This window comes from Zingiber officinale, chromosome 6B, assembly GCF_018446385.1.
Source record: "Zingiber officinale cultivar Zhangliang chromosome 6B, Zo_v1.1, whole genome shotgun sequence".
NCBI classification, from domain to species: domain Eukaryota; kingdom Viridiplantae; phylum Streptophyta; class Magnoliopsida; order Zingiberales; family Zingiberaceae; genus Zingiber; species Zingiber officinale.
This window is the reverse complement of record NC_055996.1, coordinates 61,606,775-61,623,622: the sequence shown is the minus strand read 5'-3', so window position 1 is coordinate 61,623,622 and position 16,848 is coordinate 61,606,775. Positions and strand designations below refer to the sequence as shown.

The 16,848-nt window shown below is 33.3% G+C and overlaps 1 protein-coding gene across 2 annotated transcripts; it reads right to left on the bottom strand.

Moving 5' to 3' along the window:
- Nucleotides 1-2,228: 2,228 nt before the first annotated feature.
- On the bottom strand, nt 2,229-15,755 carry LOC121992536 (transcription termination factor MTERF8, chloroplastic-like). 2 transcript variants are annotated; one of them, XR_006114939.1, is made up of 3 exons: nt 14,524-15,755; nt 2,544-2,608; nt 2,229-2,472 (listed from the first exon to the last, which is right to left on the bottom strand). XR_006114939.1 is itself a non-coding variant. In XM_042546994.1 (2 exons), exon 1 carries the CDS (start codon nt 15,710-15,712, stop codon nt 14,525-14,527), a length of 1,188 nt encoding a protein of 395 aa, XP_042402928.1. In that variant the 5' UTR covers nt 15,713-15,755; the 3' UTR covers nt 13,787-14,063; nt 14,524. The 2 variants fall into 2 exon arrangements, 1 of the variants encoding a protein (XP_042402928.1); XM_042546994.1 differs by lacking the exons at nt 2,229-2,472; nt 2,544-2,608 and adding an exon at nt 13,787-14,063.
- Nucleotides 15,756-16,848: the final 1,093 nt, after the last annotated feature.

Genomic DNA, 16,848 nt, shown 5'->3' with positions numbered 1-16,848 from the left:
TAACTTTATTTTTCATTTTAATTTGCTGAATTTATAGTTTTGTCTTTGGTTGATATTTAATGTAAACTAAAGGATGTTTAAAATAATTGTTCATTTCATTGTGTTAACTAGTTGACAATTTCATATGAATAACTTTAGCACATTTTTAACAACTCTTTACAAAATATTAAGGTAGGAGGATGCATCGTTATCTAGTAAAGAATTTTAGAATAGTGTAATGTAATTCTAGATGAAATATAAAACTTTTATGTATATATATAGTTTTGAAACTATACATAGATCAAATTCAGAACTTTTATGCATCATTATCATTGAAGACAAAACAAGAAAGAGCAACTTATCAAAAAGAATGAACACAATTAAACAACTATTTAAAGCTAATTTTAACATAATTATTTAAAGTTAACTTTATATAATTAAACAACTATAACATAATTATTTAAAGCTAACTTTATATATAGATCAGTCAATGCATATTAAAGAATTTAGGAATACCGAAAAGAGGTGAACAAATATAGCTGTCTTCAACTACACTGAGAGCAGACCAACTTGAGACCTGCACAAACAACATTATCAAATCAGGAAAAAAATAAAGTCAGAGTATTAGAGACTTCATTCATATTGCCTAATTATGCTTTAATTTTGTTACTGGTACACAACTAAGAATCATATAGATTAGTCTACGTCAAAGATAAGTCATCTCATACATTGACAGTGGAACAGTGCAAGAAGACAACAGACTTAACCTACAAATGGCAGAGTTGAAAAGTTAAAAAACCATTGATTAATGTGTAAAGCAGTAAACATAAGAAAAAAAAATCATCATACATTATTAAAATTATCAAAAATCATCACCGCCATCATCGTTATCATCGTAGGCATCATCATCGTCATCATTGGGAGGATTCTGACTTTGAGCGGAGCTCAACTGAAGGTGTTGCATGATTAATTCTTGTTGTCGGCGCATTTCTCTAATATCTTTCTCCAAATTAGCCCGTTCTAGGTCTCTTTGCACCCTTTCTTGGTCTCTTTGCGAAATTATTTCCTTCAGATGGCTAACCTCATCAGTCAAGGTATTTACTTGGGTCGTAAGTGCTGATGTGGAGGAAGAAGTTCCAACTAATCTTTGGGTTCTACTCAAGGAACTCATCCCCAATATCCTTCCCCCTTTTGGTCCTCCACTGGCCTCTAACCATAAACTCAAATTATTGCCAACAGACTCCTCAGACCCCTGACTATCGATACCAGCTTGTGAGCATGTTTGAGCTAGCTCGAGTTAATCATATTTTTCCTGTTTTGTAAAACACATACGATATTGATTAGATATAATAGAAACACATATAATATTAAGACAATAATGGTAGGTAACTAATTAAATTTAAACCATATATTAAGGTAAAATAAAAATTAATTCCAACCTTGACTGCTTTTGCTCTCGCCCCACTCCATGTGTTATCTTTTTTTTTAAAAGTGCGAGTGAAAGCATCAATGAAAGAAGGCTCCTTCCCTGTCTCCTTGGTCTAAAAAAACATTATTTCAAATAACGAAATAATTTGATATATATTAAAAATTTGTGAAAGAGTGAAACTATTACCATTCTCCGTCTATGCTCATCTATGTTAATGGAGCCTCCCGCATATATAGCACTTGAGTCACCAGAATTGTGAGATTGATTCATTCTATTCAGGTCACTCCTTTGTTTACTTTCCTCCGTTGCCCAAAATAGAGTGATCCTCTCCCAATTTTCTTCAGTGATGAAGTTTGAGTTTTTCCACCGACTCTTTGCGTGACTTAATACATGTCTAATGTGATCGCCACATTTCTTTTTAAATATTCTTCGTATCTCCATTTCGTCATTCAGGTCCCAATTATTTAAGCGCTGAAATAGAAATTTATTTTATTATATAATCACTGTAAAATTGAAGTAAAGTTAAGAAAATTTACTTTGAACTCGCTCCACCAAAGTTGTTTTGTGGCTGGTGGAGTGCTTGAATATGTCAAAGAATCCCCTCCCCAATGGTTGTTCACGATCCTATTTATTTCTCGAACAACTTGTACCGGATTTTCAAAGCTGCATTAAATTACAAAATAATGATATTATATAATTAAAATAGATCTAACAAATAAAATATTTTATAGTACTTACGAATCACCGATGGGGACTAAAGGGGCTCTATCATTCCTAAACTCAGCAAATGAGTTTCTTGCTGAGTCAGGAGGATCTGAGTGGACAGGTAACTGTTCTGGGTAAGGTACTTGTGGCGGCGAATATGAAACCGGTGCAGAAGGTACATGAGAAGGGCCCGGCTGATGAAGGGGTGGCATAGGTACACTGGCAAGGGAATATGATGCCGGTGGAGAAGACACATGGGATGGGCCTGCTTGAGTAGGGGGTGGATTAGGTTCACTGGCAGGTGATGGATGTGTCTGGTCCTGTGGTCGCCGTCTATGTCCACCACGTCGAAATATATACTGGAAATTTCAACAATTTAATAAAGTTAATTACAGATCTAATACATAACAAAGGATAATTAAAAACTTACCATTTTTATGTAAAGATTATGGAAAAGGATGGAGGGGAAATTTATGAAATGTGACCTCTGATGACCTGTAGGAATAAATACAATGTGTTAACAGATAAAGTAAATCAAATTATAAAAGAGACAGTATATACAATAAAATATGGGAAATTTCTTTAAATAAGCTAACATAACTTACCCATCATCAAAAATCAAAGTCATCATTGTCATTATCATCCTCATCCTCCTCTTCCTCTTCCTCTTCCTCTTCCTCCTCCTCTTCCTCTTCCTCCTCATCATCATCATCATCAATTTCACTTCTATCTACGTTGATTACTACACCGTTGGGATCTCGTAAAGTTGGAATAATATATTCCTCAGTCTAAAAGGTGTTTGAAACTTCCTCTTGTTGATATGCAATGTTTTCCCAACGTGCCTCAATTTTTTTTCGTGCTTTAGTTTTACAAACAACCCCCAATCAATTTTGTCACATTTAAAATTAGAATATGAAGCATAGAATACTTGAATAACTTGTACCAACACAAATGATTCATATCTCTTATACAATCTCTTATAATTAATTGCAATCAAATTATATTGTGGATGTACTTTAATCCCTCTAATAGGGTCAAACCAGCGACATGTGAATAGAATAACTTGCATTTCTAGGTCAGGGTATTCTACCTCTAGAATTTCATCCAGGAAACCATAAAAATCATTACTTGTATCTACAAGTTCATTGGATGATTGAACATATTTATTGAAGTCTTCCCAATTAATATTATTGAGTATGAAAATTATATCTATTTATAAAATATGCTAGTCAAGTGTGTACCATTACTTTTGGATCCCACCATAGATGGATTAGCAATTCTTGCTCAACTTGAGTTTGATTATCAAAAACCTAAAGTCAAATAAATATGTTTAAAAGTCAAGATACGTGTAAACCAAATTTAGATTGTTTACTTACATATGATTTAAACCATGGTACAAATTCTTCATCGTAGAAGCTATTAAACTCTTGTGTCGATATTTCAGAATTTAAGTTTTGAAAAATCCTACCATAAAAAAATAAATTATAACACAAAAAAATTACCACATAAGAAATAAAAAAATAAGAAAAATATACTAACTCGAAGTATGATTTTACTTCTCAACAATTTAGTAAAATATATGTGTGGGTTGTTGGTCATTCTTTACCAGTTAAGTATCTTTGTTTACATGGTCCACTTGGTCGACCAAGGTAGTTAAAAATTGAAAATGAGGTAACATTTGGATCAATAGGACCCTCATCATTTCTGCCCGCTCTTCGCCTTTTGCATTGAACATGAGGTTCAAAATAATATGATGCAAAAGTGGTGACTTCCTCCACAATGTATGCATTAACAATAGAGGCTTCAACTCGTGCTTTATTTTTCACCTTTTTCTTCAAATGATATAAGAATCTGTTGAAGATATATAAAATTATATTAAATATATATATATATAAATAATCCAGGAGTAGAAATATTTTTTTTTCATTCAAACATTCTAATTATACAAATAAGACACTCTACCTTTCAAATGGATACATCCACCGAAAATGAACGGGTCCTCCAACTTTGGCCTCATATGGCAAGTGAACCAAAAGATGCTCCATGGAGTCAAAAAAAGAGGGTGGAAATATTCTTTCCAAATTGCACAAAATGATTGGAATATCTCTCTCTAACTTCTCCATGTGTGAACGTTTCAAAACTGTTGAGCAAATATCATGTAGGAAAATACTTAACTCCGTAATCGCTCCCCATACAAATTGTGGTAAGAGTTCCTTAAAAGCAATAGGAATCAGTCTTTGCATTATGATATGACAATCATGACTTTTCATACCAATTAACTTCCATTCTTTCATATCAACACATCTTCCAAGATTAGAGACATACCCATCTGAAAATTTCAAAGATTTCAACCATTCACATAGGACACGTCTTTGATCCTTATTTAATGTATAAATTGCCTTTGGCTTTGGTCCTCTACTATTTTCATCGACATCAAGAGTGGGTCTTTTACATATGAGTCGCATATCTTTTCTTGCATTGAGATTGTCTTTTGTTTTTCCGGTGATATCCATCACAGTATTTATCAGATTATCAAAAACATTCTTCTCAATATGCATTACATCGAGATTATGATGTATCAAATGACTAAACCAATACGGTAAATCCCAAAATATACTTCGTTTAGTCCATTTATGTGTACTCCCATATTCATAATTTGTACCATATGGTTGTTCAATAACAGAGGGAAAATGATGCACTCTGTACCAAATATCTTGACCAGTCAATCTCAATGGCGGAAGTGTTCTTTCGATCCTATTTTTAGTGAATTCATCTTTATTCTTTCTGAACTTATGATTTGTTGGTAAGAATTGCCTATGACAATCAAAATAACTTGGTTTCTTTCCGTGTTTCAATCTGAATGATTTTGATCTCTCCATACATATTGGGCATCCCAAGATCCCAGCAGTACTCCAACCTGATAGCATACCATAAGCTGGAAAGTCATTTATGGTCCAAAGAAGAGCAGCCTTCAGTATAAACATCTGGTTAGAATGAACATCGTATGTAGGAACACCTTCATCCCATAGTTGTTTAAGTTCTGCTATCAGAGGTTGCATATAAATATTTATTAACTTTTTTGGATTTTGCGGACCTGGTACAACCAATGTTAAAAACATATAAGGTGTTTTCATGCACATCCCAGGCGAAAGATTATACGGCGTTAAAATAACTGGCCAACAAGAATAATTTCTTCCTGATTTACCAAACGGAGCAAATCCATCAGCACAGAGACATAATCTAATATTTCTAGTCTCCTTTGCAAAATCTGGATATGTTCTATCAAAATTTTTCCAAGCATCTGCATCTGATGGATGACACATTAAACCCTCTTCTGTTTGATGAGTTGCATGTCAAGTCATGTGTTCCGCAGTTGCCTTTGATGCATACAATCTTTGTAATCTAGGAGTTAAAGGTAAATAAAACAACTGGCTGTGTGCTTTACGTCGTTGTTGACTCCTGGTTGTCTTATACCTATCTTGATTACAGAATTTACAAACCTCTACTTCTGCATCATCTCCCCAATATAACATACAACCATCTCTGCAAACATCAATTCTTTCAACTGGAAGACCTAAATCTTTCACCAGTTTTTTCATACTGTAAAAATCAAGAGGCAAACTGTGATCACGTGGCAATGTATCGTTAAACGCTTGAACAACATCATTAAAACAATCTTGCGACATATTATGATCTGCCTTTATATTTAATAATCTGGATGTGAGAGATAATTTAGTCTGACTGTCACAACCGGAATATAATGGTTCATTTGCAGCTCAATACTTCTTGAAATTTGTAATATATTTCATCCAGACCTGGTACATCAGGCTCCTCCAACGGCAATGTATTAGTGGCAAACATTTGTTCACTTGTTGGAGGAAAACTAGAACTTGCACCAAGCGTCTCGGGAATATAATTCTGACAACTTGCATCAATTACCATCCTCTGATATGGATTGAATTGTTCATAATAACTCTGATCCCCACTAGCAGAGGCTTGAAAATTCCGTCCATAATCCTCATCAGATATGAACGGTTCGCCATGACTTGTCCAATTATAATAATTCGGAGTAAAACCAAATCTACAAAGATGTTCTTCAACTATATCGGTGGGTAAAAATTTCCCATTGTGACATTTTCTACACGCGCACCTTATCTTCTTGCCATCCATATACATAACTTGAGTAGATGCAAAATTTAAAAATTGCCTCAGTTCAGTGATAAACTCAGGAGTTAACCCCTGACGATTATGCAAATTTTTGTTATACATCCAACTTCGCTCATTCTACATTTTACCTGAATTCAACTGTTTAGTTAAACATTATTAAAAGTTATTATAGATAAATCTTATCATTGAGGACAAAACAAAAAACAACAGCTAATCAAAAAGACGGAACGCAATTAATCAACTATAATAAAATTATTTAAAGCTAACTTTATATATAAAGTAAATGCATAATAAAGAACTTAAGAATACCGAAAAGAAGTCAACAAATATGTCTTCAACTACACTGTGATCACGCCAAAATGAGACCTGCACAAAAGAACATTATCAATTCAGACAGTAATATTTTAATATTAACTTAAACAATTGATAAAATGGTGCACGGCGGCAGCCATAAACAGTCCAGCCAACTGCCAGGCAGCGCCTGGAGGCGGCCAGGCAGCGCCTGGCGGCGGCAGGCAGCGCCTGGCTGCGGCCAGCCCGCGGCCAGGCAGCGCCTGCCCGCGGCCAGCCCGCGCCGGCAGGGAGTCCCGCGACGGCGAGAGAGAGAGATCCGAGAGCGTTTTGCTTACCAAACGAAAACCTTCCACCGCCGATCGTCGTAGATCACGCCGTCGTCGGTCGGAGATGTGGCCGAAACCTGGAAATCGCAGATGGGAAGAAGGGGGAACGGGGGAGAGAGAGGAAAGAAAAGAGAGAAGGGAAAAAGAATCGGGTTGGGAATTAGATCTAGGGTTTTTAGGAACAAATATTTTTTGTTCCCAATTTCGTCCCTATATTTGGGACAAATTTCTGGATTCGTCCCAAAACTTAAATTAATTTAAAATAAATTAAATCAAAGACCGAAAGCTTATATCTTGACCTAGATACATCGGAATTTGATGAAACAAGTTTCTATGCGTTCGTATCGTTTCCCTGAACGTAAATATATCACAAAACATATTTTTTTAAATAATATTTTAAGTGATTCAAATTTTTAATACCAAATTAGGTCAAATTGGAATTAAAAAATTCCAAAAATAAAAATATTTGGTAAAAATTATTTTTATGGATATATTTACGATCAGGACAATGATACGAACGCATAGAAATTTATTTCATCAAATTCCGATGTCTCTAGGTCCGTATATAAGGCGTCCCATTTTATTTTATTTTTTAAAGATATTTAAATTTTTGGGACGAATCTCTGGATTCGTCCCAAACTTTGGGACGAATTCCTGGATTCGTCCCAAATTTTGGGACGAATCCAGGATTCGTCCCAAAACTTAAAATAATTTTAAAAAAATTAAATCAAAGACCGAAAGCTTATATCTTGACCTAGAGACACCGGAATTTGATAAACAAGTTTCTATGCGTTCGTATCGTTGCCCTGATCGTAAATATGTCACAAAACATATTTTTTAAATAATATTTTAAGTGATTCAAATTTTTAATACCAAATTAGGTCAAATTGGAATTAAAAAATTCCAAAAATAAAAATATTTTTATGGATATATTTACGATCAGGACAATGATACGAACGCATAGAAATTTGTTTCATCAAATTCTGATGTCTCTAGGTAGATATTTTTTAATACATATATAGGTTGCTATTAACTAAAAAGGTGTTGTGTAGTGAACGGTTATAAATTAGTGTCTGAAAGCTTATATCTTGACCTATAGACATCGGAATTTGATGAAACAAATTTCTATGCGTTCGTATCGTTGCCCTGATCGTAAATATGTCACCAAACATATTTTTTAAATAATATTTTAAGTGATTCAAATTTTTAATACCAAATTAGGTCAAATTGAAATTAAAAAATTCCAAAAATAAAAATATTTGGTAAAAATTATTTTTATGGATATATTTACGATTAGGACAATGATACGAATGCATAGAAATTTATTTCATCAAATTCCGATGTCTCTAGGTCCGTATATAAGGCGTCCCATTTTGTTTTTTTTTTTAAAGATATTTAAATTTTTGGGACGAATCTCTGGATTCGTCCCAAATTTTCGTCCCAAAACTTAAAATAATTTTTAAAAAATTAAATCAAAGACCGAAAGCTTATATCTTGACCTAGAGGCATCGGAATTTGATGAAACAAGTTTCTATGCGTTCGTATCGTTGCCCTGATCGTAAATATGTCACAAAACATATTTTTTAAATAATATTTTAAGTGATTCAAATTTTTAATACCAAATTAGGTCAAATTGGAATTAAAAAATTCCAAAAATAAAAATATATGGTAAAAAATATTTTTATGGATATATTTACGATCAGGACAATGATACGAACGCATAGAAATTTATTTCATCAAATTCTGATGTCTCTAGGTAGATAATTTTTAATACATATATAGGTTGCTATTAGCTAAAAAGGTGTTGTATAGTGAACGGTTGTAAATTAGTATCTGAAAGTTTATATCTTGACCTATAGACATTGGAATTTGATGAAACAAGTTTCTATACGTTCGTATCGTTGCCCTGATCGTAAATATGTCACCAAATATATTTTTTAAATAATATTTTAAGTGATTCAAAATTTTAATACCAAATTAGGTCAAATTGGAATTAAAAAATTCCAAAAATAAAAATATTTGGTAAAAAATATTTTTATGGATATATTTACGATCAGGACAACGATACGAACGCATAGAAATTTATTTCATCAAATTCCGATGCCTCTAGGTCAGTATATAAGGCGCCCCATTTTGTTTTTTTTTAAAAGATATTTAAATTTTTGGGACGAATCTCTGGATTCGTCCCAAATTTTGGGACGAATCCAGGATTCGTCCCAAAACTTAAATTAATTTAAAATAAATTAAATCAAAGACCGAAAGCTTATATCTTGACCTAGAGACATCGGAATTTGATGAAACAAGTTTCTATGCGTTCGTATTGTTTCCCTGAACGTAAATATATCACAAAACATATTTTTTAAATGATATTTTAAGTGATTCAAATTTTTAATACCAAATTAGGTCAAATTGGAATTAAAAAATTCCAAAAATAAAAATATTTGGTAAAAATTATTTATATGGATATATTTACGATCAGGACAATGATACGAACGCATAGAAATTTATTTCATCAAATTCCGATGTCTCTAGGTCCGTATATAAGGCGTCCAATTTTGTTTTTTTTTTAAGATATATAAATTTTTGGGACGAATCCAGAGATTCGTCCCAAACTTTGGGACGAATTACAGGATTCGTCCCAAATTTTGGGACGAATCCAGGATTCGTCCCAAAACTTAAAATAATTTAAAAAAAATTAAATCAAAGACCGAAAGCTTATATCTTGACCTAGAGACATCGGAATTTGATGAAACAAGTTTCTATGCGTTCGTTTCGTTGCCCTGATCGTAAATATGTCACAAAACATATTTTTTAAATAATATTTTAAGTGATTCAAATTTTTAATACCAAATTAGGTCAAATTGGAATTAAAAAATTCCAAAAATAAAAATATTTGGTAAAAAATATTTTTATGGATATATTTACGATCAGGACAATAATACGAACGCATAGAAATTTGTTTCATCAAATTCTGATGTCTCTAGGTAGATATTTTTTAATACATATATAGGTTGCTATTAACTAAAAAGGTGTTGTGCAGTGAACGGTTGTAAATTAGTGTCTGAAAGCTTATATCTTGACCTATAGATATCGGAATTTGATGAAACAAGTTTATATGCGTTCGTATCGTTGCCCTGATCGTAAATATGTCACCAAACATATTTTTTAAATAATATTTTAAGTGATTCAAATTTTTAATACCAAATTAGGTCAAATTGGAATTAAAAAATTCCAAAAATAAAAATATTTGGTAAAAATTATTTTTATGGATATATTTACGATCAGGACAATTATACAAACGCATAGAAATTTATTTCATCAAATTCTGATGTCTCTAGGTCCGTATATAAGGCGTCCCATTTTTTTTTTTTTTTAAAGATATTTAAATTTTTGGGACGAATCTCTGGATTCGTCCCAAATTTTGGGACGAATCCAGAGATTCGTCCCAAACTTTGGGACGAATCCAGGATTCGTCCCAAAACATAAAATAATTAAAAAAAAATTAAATCAAAGACCGAAAGCTTATATCTTAACCTAGAGAAATCGGAATTTGATGAAACAAGTTTCTATGCGTTCGTATCATAAATATGTCACAAAACATATTTTTTAAATAATATTTTAAGTGATTCAAATTTTTAATACCAAATTAGGTCAAATTGGAATTAAAAAATTTCAAAAATAAAAATATTTGGTAAAAAATATTTTTTATGGATATATTTACGATCAAGACAATAATACGAACGCATAGAAATTTGTTTCATCAAATTCTGATGTCTCTAGGTAGATATTTTTTAATACATATATAGGTTGCTATTAACTAAAAAGGTGTTGTGCAGTGAACGGTTGTAAATTAGTGTCTGAAAGCTTGTATCTTGACCTATAGATATCGGAATTTGATGAAACAAGTTTATATGCGTTCGTATCGTTGCCCTGATCGTAAATATGTCACCAAACATATTTTTTAAATAATATTTTAAGTGATTCAAATTTTTAATACCAAATTAGGTCAAATTGGAATTAAAAAATTCCAAAAATAAAAATATTTGGTAAAAATTATTTTTATGGATATATTTACGATCAGGACAATTATACAAACGCATAGAAATTTATTTCATAAAATTCTGATGTCTCTAGGTCCGTATATAAGACGTCCCATTTTGTTTTTTTTAAAGATATTTAAATTTTTGGGACGAATTACTGGATTCGTCCCAAATTTCGGGACGAATCCATGATTCGTCCCAAAAGATAAAATAATTAAAAAAAAATTAAATCAAAAACCGAAAGCTTATATCTTAACCTAGAGAAATCGGAATTTGATGAAACAAGTTTCTATGCGTTCGTATCGTTGCCCTGATCGTAAATATGTCACAAAACATATTTTTTTAAATAATATTTTAAGTGATTCAAATTTTTAATACCAAATTAGGTCAAATTGGAATTAAAAAATTCTAAAAATAAAAATATTTGGTAAAAAATATTTTTATGGATATATTTACGATCAGGACAATGATACGAACGCATAGAAATTTATTTCATCACATTCTGATATCTCTAGGTAGATATTTTTTAATACATATATAGGTTACTATTAACTAAAAAGGTGTTGTGTAGTGAACGGTTGTAAATTAGTGTCTGAAAGCTTATATCTTAACCTATAGACATCGGAATTTGATGAAACAAGTTTCTATGCGTTCGTATCGTTGCCCTGATCGTAAATATGTCACCAAACATATTTTTTAAATAATATTTTAAGTGATTCAAATTTTTAATACCAAATTAGGTCAAATTGGAATTAAAAAATTCCAAAAATAAAAATATTTGGTAAAAATTATTTTTATGGATATATTTACGATCAAGACAATGATACGAACGCATAGAAATTTATTTCATCAAATTCCGATATCTCTAGGTCCGTATATAAGGCGTCCCATTTTTTTTTTTTTTTAAAGATATTTTAATTTTTGGGACGAATCTCTGGATTCGTCCCAAATTTTGGGACGAATCCAGAGATTCGTCCCAAACTTTGGGACGAATTCCTGGATTCGTCCCAAATTTTGGGACGAATCCAGGATTCGTCGCAAAACTTAAATTTGGGACGAATCCAGGATTCGTCCCAAAACTTAAAATAATTTTAAAAAAATTAAATCAAAGACCGAAAGCTTATATCTTGACCTAGAGACATCGGAATTTGATGAAACAAGTTTCTATGCGTTCGTATCGTTGCCCTGATCGTAAATATGTCACAAAACATATTTTTTAAATAATATTTTAAGTGATTCAAATTTTTAATACCAAATTAGGTCAAATTGGAATTAAAAAATTCCAAAAATAAAAATATTTGGTAAAAAATATTTTTATGGATATATTTACGATTAGGACAATGATACGAACGCATAGAAATTTGTTTCATCAAATTCTGATGTCTCTAGGTAGATATTTTTTAATACATATATAGGTTGCTATTAGCTAAAAAGGTGTTGTGCAGTGAACGGTTGTAAATTAGTGTCTGAAAGCTTATATCTTGACCTATAGACATCGGAATTTGATGAAACAAGTTTCTATTCGTTCGTATCGTTGCCTTGATCGTAAATATGTCACTAAACATATTTTTTAAATAATATTTTAAGTGATTCAAATTTTTAATACCAAATTAGGTTAAATTGGAATTAAAAAATTCCAAAAATAAAAATATTTGGTAAAAAATATTTTTATGGATATATTTACGATAAGGACAATGATACGAACGCATAGAAATTTATTTCATCAAATTCCGATGTCTCTAGGTCCGTATATAAGGCGTCCCATTTTATTTTATTTTTAAAGATATTTAAATTTTTGGGACGAATCTCTGGATTCGTCCCAAATTTTGGGACGAATCCAGGATTCGTCCCAAAACTTAAAATAATTTAAAAAAAATTAAATCAAAGACCGAAAGCTTATATCTTGACCTAGAGACATCGGAATTTGATGAAACAAATTTCTAAGCATTCGTATCATTGTCCTGATCGTAAATATATCCATAAAAATATTTTTTACCAAATATATTTATTTTTGGAATATTTTAATTCCAATTTGACCTAATTTGGTATTAAAAATTTGAATCACTTAAAATATTATTTAAAAAATATGGATGGTGACATATTTACGATCAAGTTAATGATACGAATGCATAGAAACTTGTTTCATCAAATTTCGATGTCTCTAGGTCAAGATATAAGCCTTCGATATTTGATTGTCTTTTTTTAAAAATAATACCATTTTTGGAACAAATCCTGGATTCGTCCCAGATTTTGGGACAAATCCTGGATTCGTCCCAGATTTTGGGACGAATTCTGAATTCATCCCAGATTTTGGGACGAATGCAGTATTTGTCCCAAAATCTGGGACGAATTCTGAATTCGTTCTAGATTTGGCGACGAATTTAGCAACGAAATTTTTTCTTGTTGCAAATTTGAAACAAATTTTTTTTGTTGCAATTTTCGTTGGTTATTTGGGTCGAAATTTGTTTTCGACCCTAAATTTGTCGCAATTTTGGGACGAATAATTTTCGTTCCAAATATTTGTCCCCAAATTTATGTTTTTTTGTAGTGAAAGTACAAAGTTTTTCTAACAAATGACCTGGCAATATGATCTATAACTAACAGAGATCATGAAAAGAGTGTAACAGAGAACTAGAAGTTCACGTTGCTTGTGATCTGTACAGAAGCAGGTAGATATGCCTTGTGTCACTCTTGGGAAATTATGCAACCCAAATCACAACTTTGTTGATAGTTACTCAAACAACGAAAGGAGTTATAGAAGGAAAGCACAAAAGCAGCTCTTAACTATTATCCATAGATAAGATTGCATCTATTTAGCATTTTAATTATTTACATAACTTCTCAGAGATTCGTCTGCTCATTTCCAATTATTTGGAGGCATATCTTGCATTATCCCTATTTATTGTAGGGACCAAGCCTTCTGGTTCTGGACCAACAAAAAGCTTGTCTAACCTCACTTGTTCTTTCTTAAACTAGTCCATTCCTATTTGGTTCTCAGCCATCCAAAAGTTTGCATAGTTCCCCATGGGTTCAAAGTGGCCTTTCATGTCACAGACTCACAAGTAGTGTAGTGTTTTGGAAGATTGCAGCTATCCAGTGTCAAACATGTAAAACCATTTCAATCTACAAAATCCAAGAAGTGATAATCATTGCATGTGTGGCAGCAGTTTCTCTCCCTTTTATAAAAATATGTTAGGAGACTTGATTGGCCAACCATGCAACATTCCATGGGACTTATAGATGAGTAACTACTACTCAAAGAAGGAGATGTTACTGAATGTTCATAAAGGAAGAATGTCTCTTGTAGGAGAGTTTGCATCAATACAAGAATAACAATTGTCTAGCATAGCAAGCAACAAACCTGTGAGCTTTTAGCTCAATTGACACACAAAATCAAGATCATAATCCTGTGAATTGTTCTCATCTTCACTCTTATTGACATGTAAAAACAAGTTATGATTCTGTGAATCTTCGCATATTCATGCTTGTTGGCATAAATATTAGCTTTAGAGTTTGACAAAGGAGAAGCCATACAGTGAATATGGTAACATGAGCGATAACTTGCAGGGGGAAAATGATTTACCTCATTGAAGTCCAGAATCAGAAGTATTTGTGTGTTTCAAGCTTGCGTAGAGTTCACTCAGATCTGGATATCTATCCTTATAGAAGATAATGTACTTCTCTACAAATTTGGTCTCAGAAGCCATCATATATGCCGTCACTTTGTAATCACTTTCACAGTGCCCCCGAGACTTCAAGGTTGCCAAGATCCGATGTCTTGGAATTAACCTTCTCTCCAAGCTCATTATCAATAGTATCGGACGTATAGCAATGAAAGAAGAAGCATATCCAACCTCATTTATCAAAAACTCCATTTTTCTCTGCAATGTCGTCAAAGACCCTTGTGTGAAGGTAGGACACTTTTGGAATGCCGCAACAAAATTGTCCTCTGACCACCCGAAGCTCTGGAACAATTCCATTTGCATCTTGAACTTCTCTGGACTGACCATCCAGAGTGCACGCAGAGTAATATGGAACATCCCAGATGTCCGCGGCACTCCCAATTCCTCTGTGCGACTGATTAAGGACTTCAAGAAATCACCATTCTGTGCCACGATCTGTGGGTAGTTCTGCAACATAGTGTTAAGCTTTGGGCCGTCCAAGCCACATTCCCGAAGCAACTCAAGGTTGGGCTGGATCTTCTTCTCGATACTGTACGAAAGAATCACTCGGTTTCTCTTGAACAACTTCACCAGCGCATCCTTGGACCCGAGAAGGCCTTGCCAAAATTCGATCTTAGGTACAGTGAGTTCGTGTTTGATTCTAACGGTGCGGGGATTCGACCGGACGAGGTGGACGACGTCGGATGGGGAGAGACCCAGATCTTCGAAAGCTCGGAACTTTGGCGCAAGTGTCTTCTCTACGTCCAAAAGAAGACATTTGGGTGAATAACGTAGGAGCTTTTTCACTGATGCGTCATCGAAGCCGTAACTTTTGAGGAAAGCAAGGACGGAGTCGGGCTGCTGACGGGATTGGATGCCCTTGAGAAGCTTCGAGGCCTCGGTGGCCTTCTCCTGGTCGAAGCCACATGAGTCGACGAGGTATTGGACCATGAACATGTGCTTCCCAGTGGCGGATGCGGCGCCGGCGGCGGTGGCGGAGTCCGAGTAAGGTAAGACGGCAAAGAGGAGGGCAGCATAGTGGGGGTGAGGAGAACGACTGAAATACACGGTTTTGCAGAAGGAGGAGAAGTAGTGTAGCCTCTTCATCATCTCGCCTTCGGAGATTTCGATTTGCTCCCCCAAAACCCTAGCATGTTTATATTGCTCCGGGATTTTTTTTTTTTTCAAAGTTTGTCATTTGTCCTCAGAATTTGTTAATTTACATTTTACCGGCTAGTTAAATTCGTTGGAAAGAAAGTTAGTGAAAGTAGCATTTCACCTCTCAAATTTCACATATATTTTCAAAAATACGTATGCACTTTTGGGATCATTGAAATGTCCATCGTAGTTTGCGAGTACATTATTTGTACACCTTCAAGCTACAGTATTAAAATATTTACTTCGACTATACCGAGATTCAAACATCAGATCTCATCAGCGCTACTCAAATTTACTAAGATGGCGTTTGATTCTTTCATAGGAATCGAAATCGGAATAAGAATTATTGTAGTGTAGAATGAGAATAAATATGAGTATAAATATCACTCTTAAAAATAATATTTAATTATTTGAACATTTTTTTATCGGAATCAATTAAAATTTTCTTTTTTATCCTTAGAGAAAAATAAGAGAAAAAAATAGATATGAGAGAAAGTTGAATGTGAAAATATTTGATGAGAGAGAAAGTGTGATTAAAAAGAAAATGAGATTGAAAAAAATGAAGAGAGGGAAAGTGTGATGAGAGAAAATGAGGAAAGAAAGTGTGATGTGAGAAAGTATGGTGACAAAAGGTGATTACGCTCGCCCCTAGCGCCCCCGCCAACCTGTCCCAGTGCCAACACGGATGAGGTAAATCACGAGTAACCACTAACCCTTGGAATAGTGACTGGTACATGAGGGAGACATATACCTCGACTATGCCGAGATTCAAACCCTAAACTTCATGGTGGCAACACTTCATGCGCTAGCCACTAGACCGTCCCGAAGGGAAAAATTGAGAAGATAGAAAGTATAATGAGAAAAAAAAGGAAAGAGAGTCTTATGGGAGACAGCATGATAAGAGAGAAAATATGATGGAAAAAAATGAAAAAAGAGAAAGTACGATGAAAGATAAAATATGATGATAAAATGAGGAGAGAGAAAATATGATGAGATAAAATGTGATGAGAGAGAATGGAAAGAGAGAAAACGTGATGAGAGAAAATGAGTAGAGAGAGTGTGTGATGGGAGAGAATGACAAAGAGATA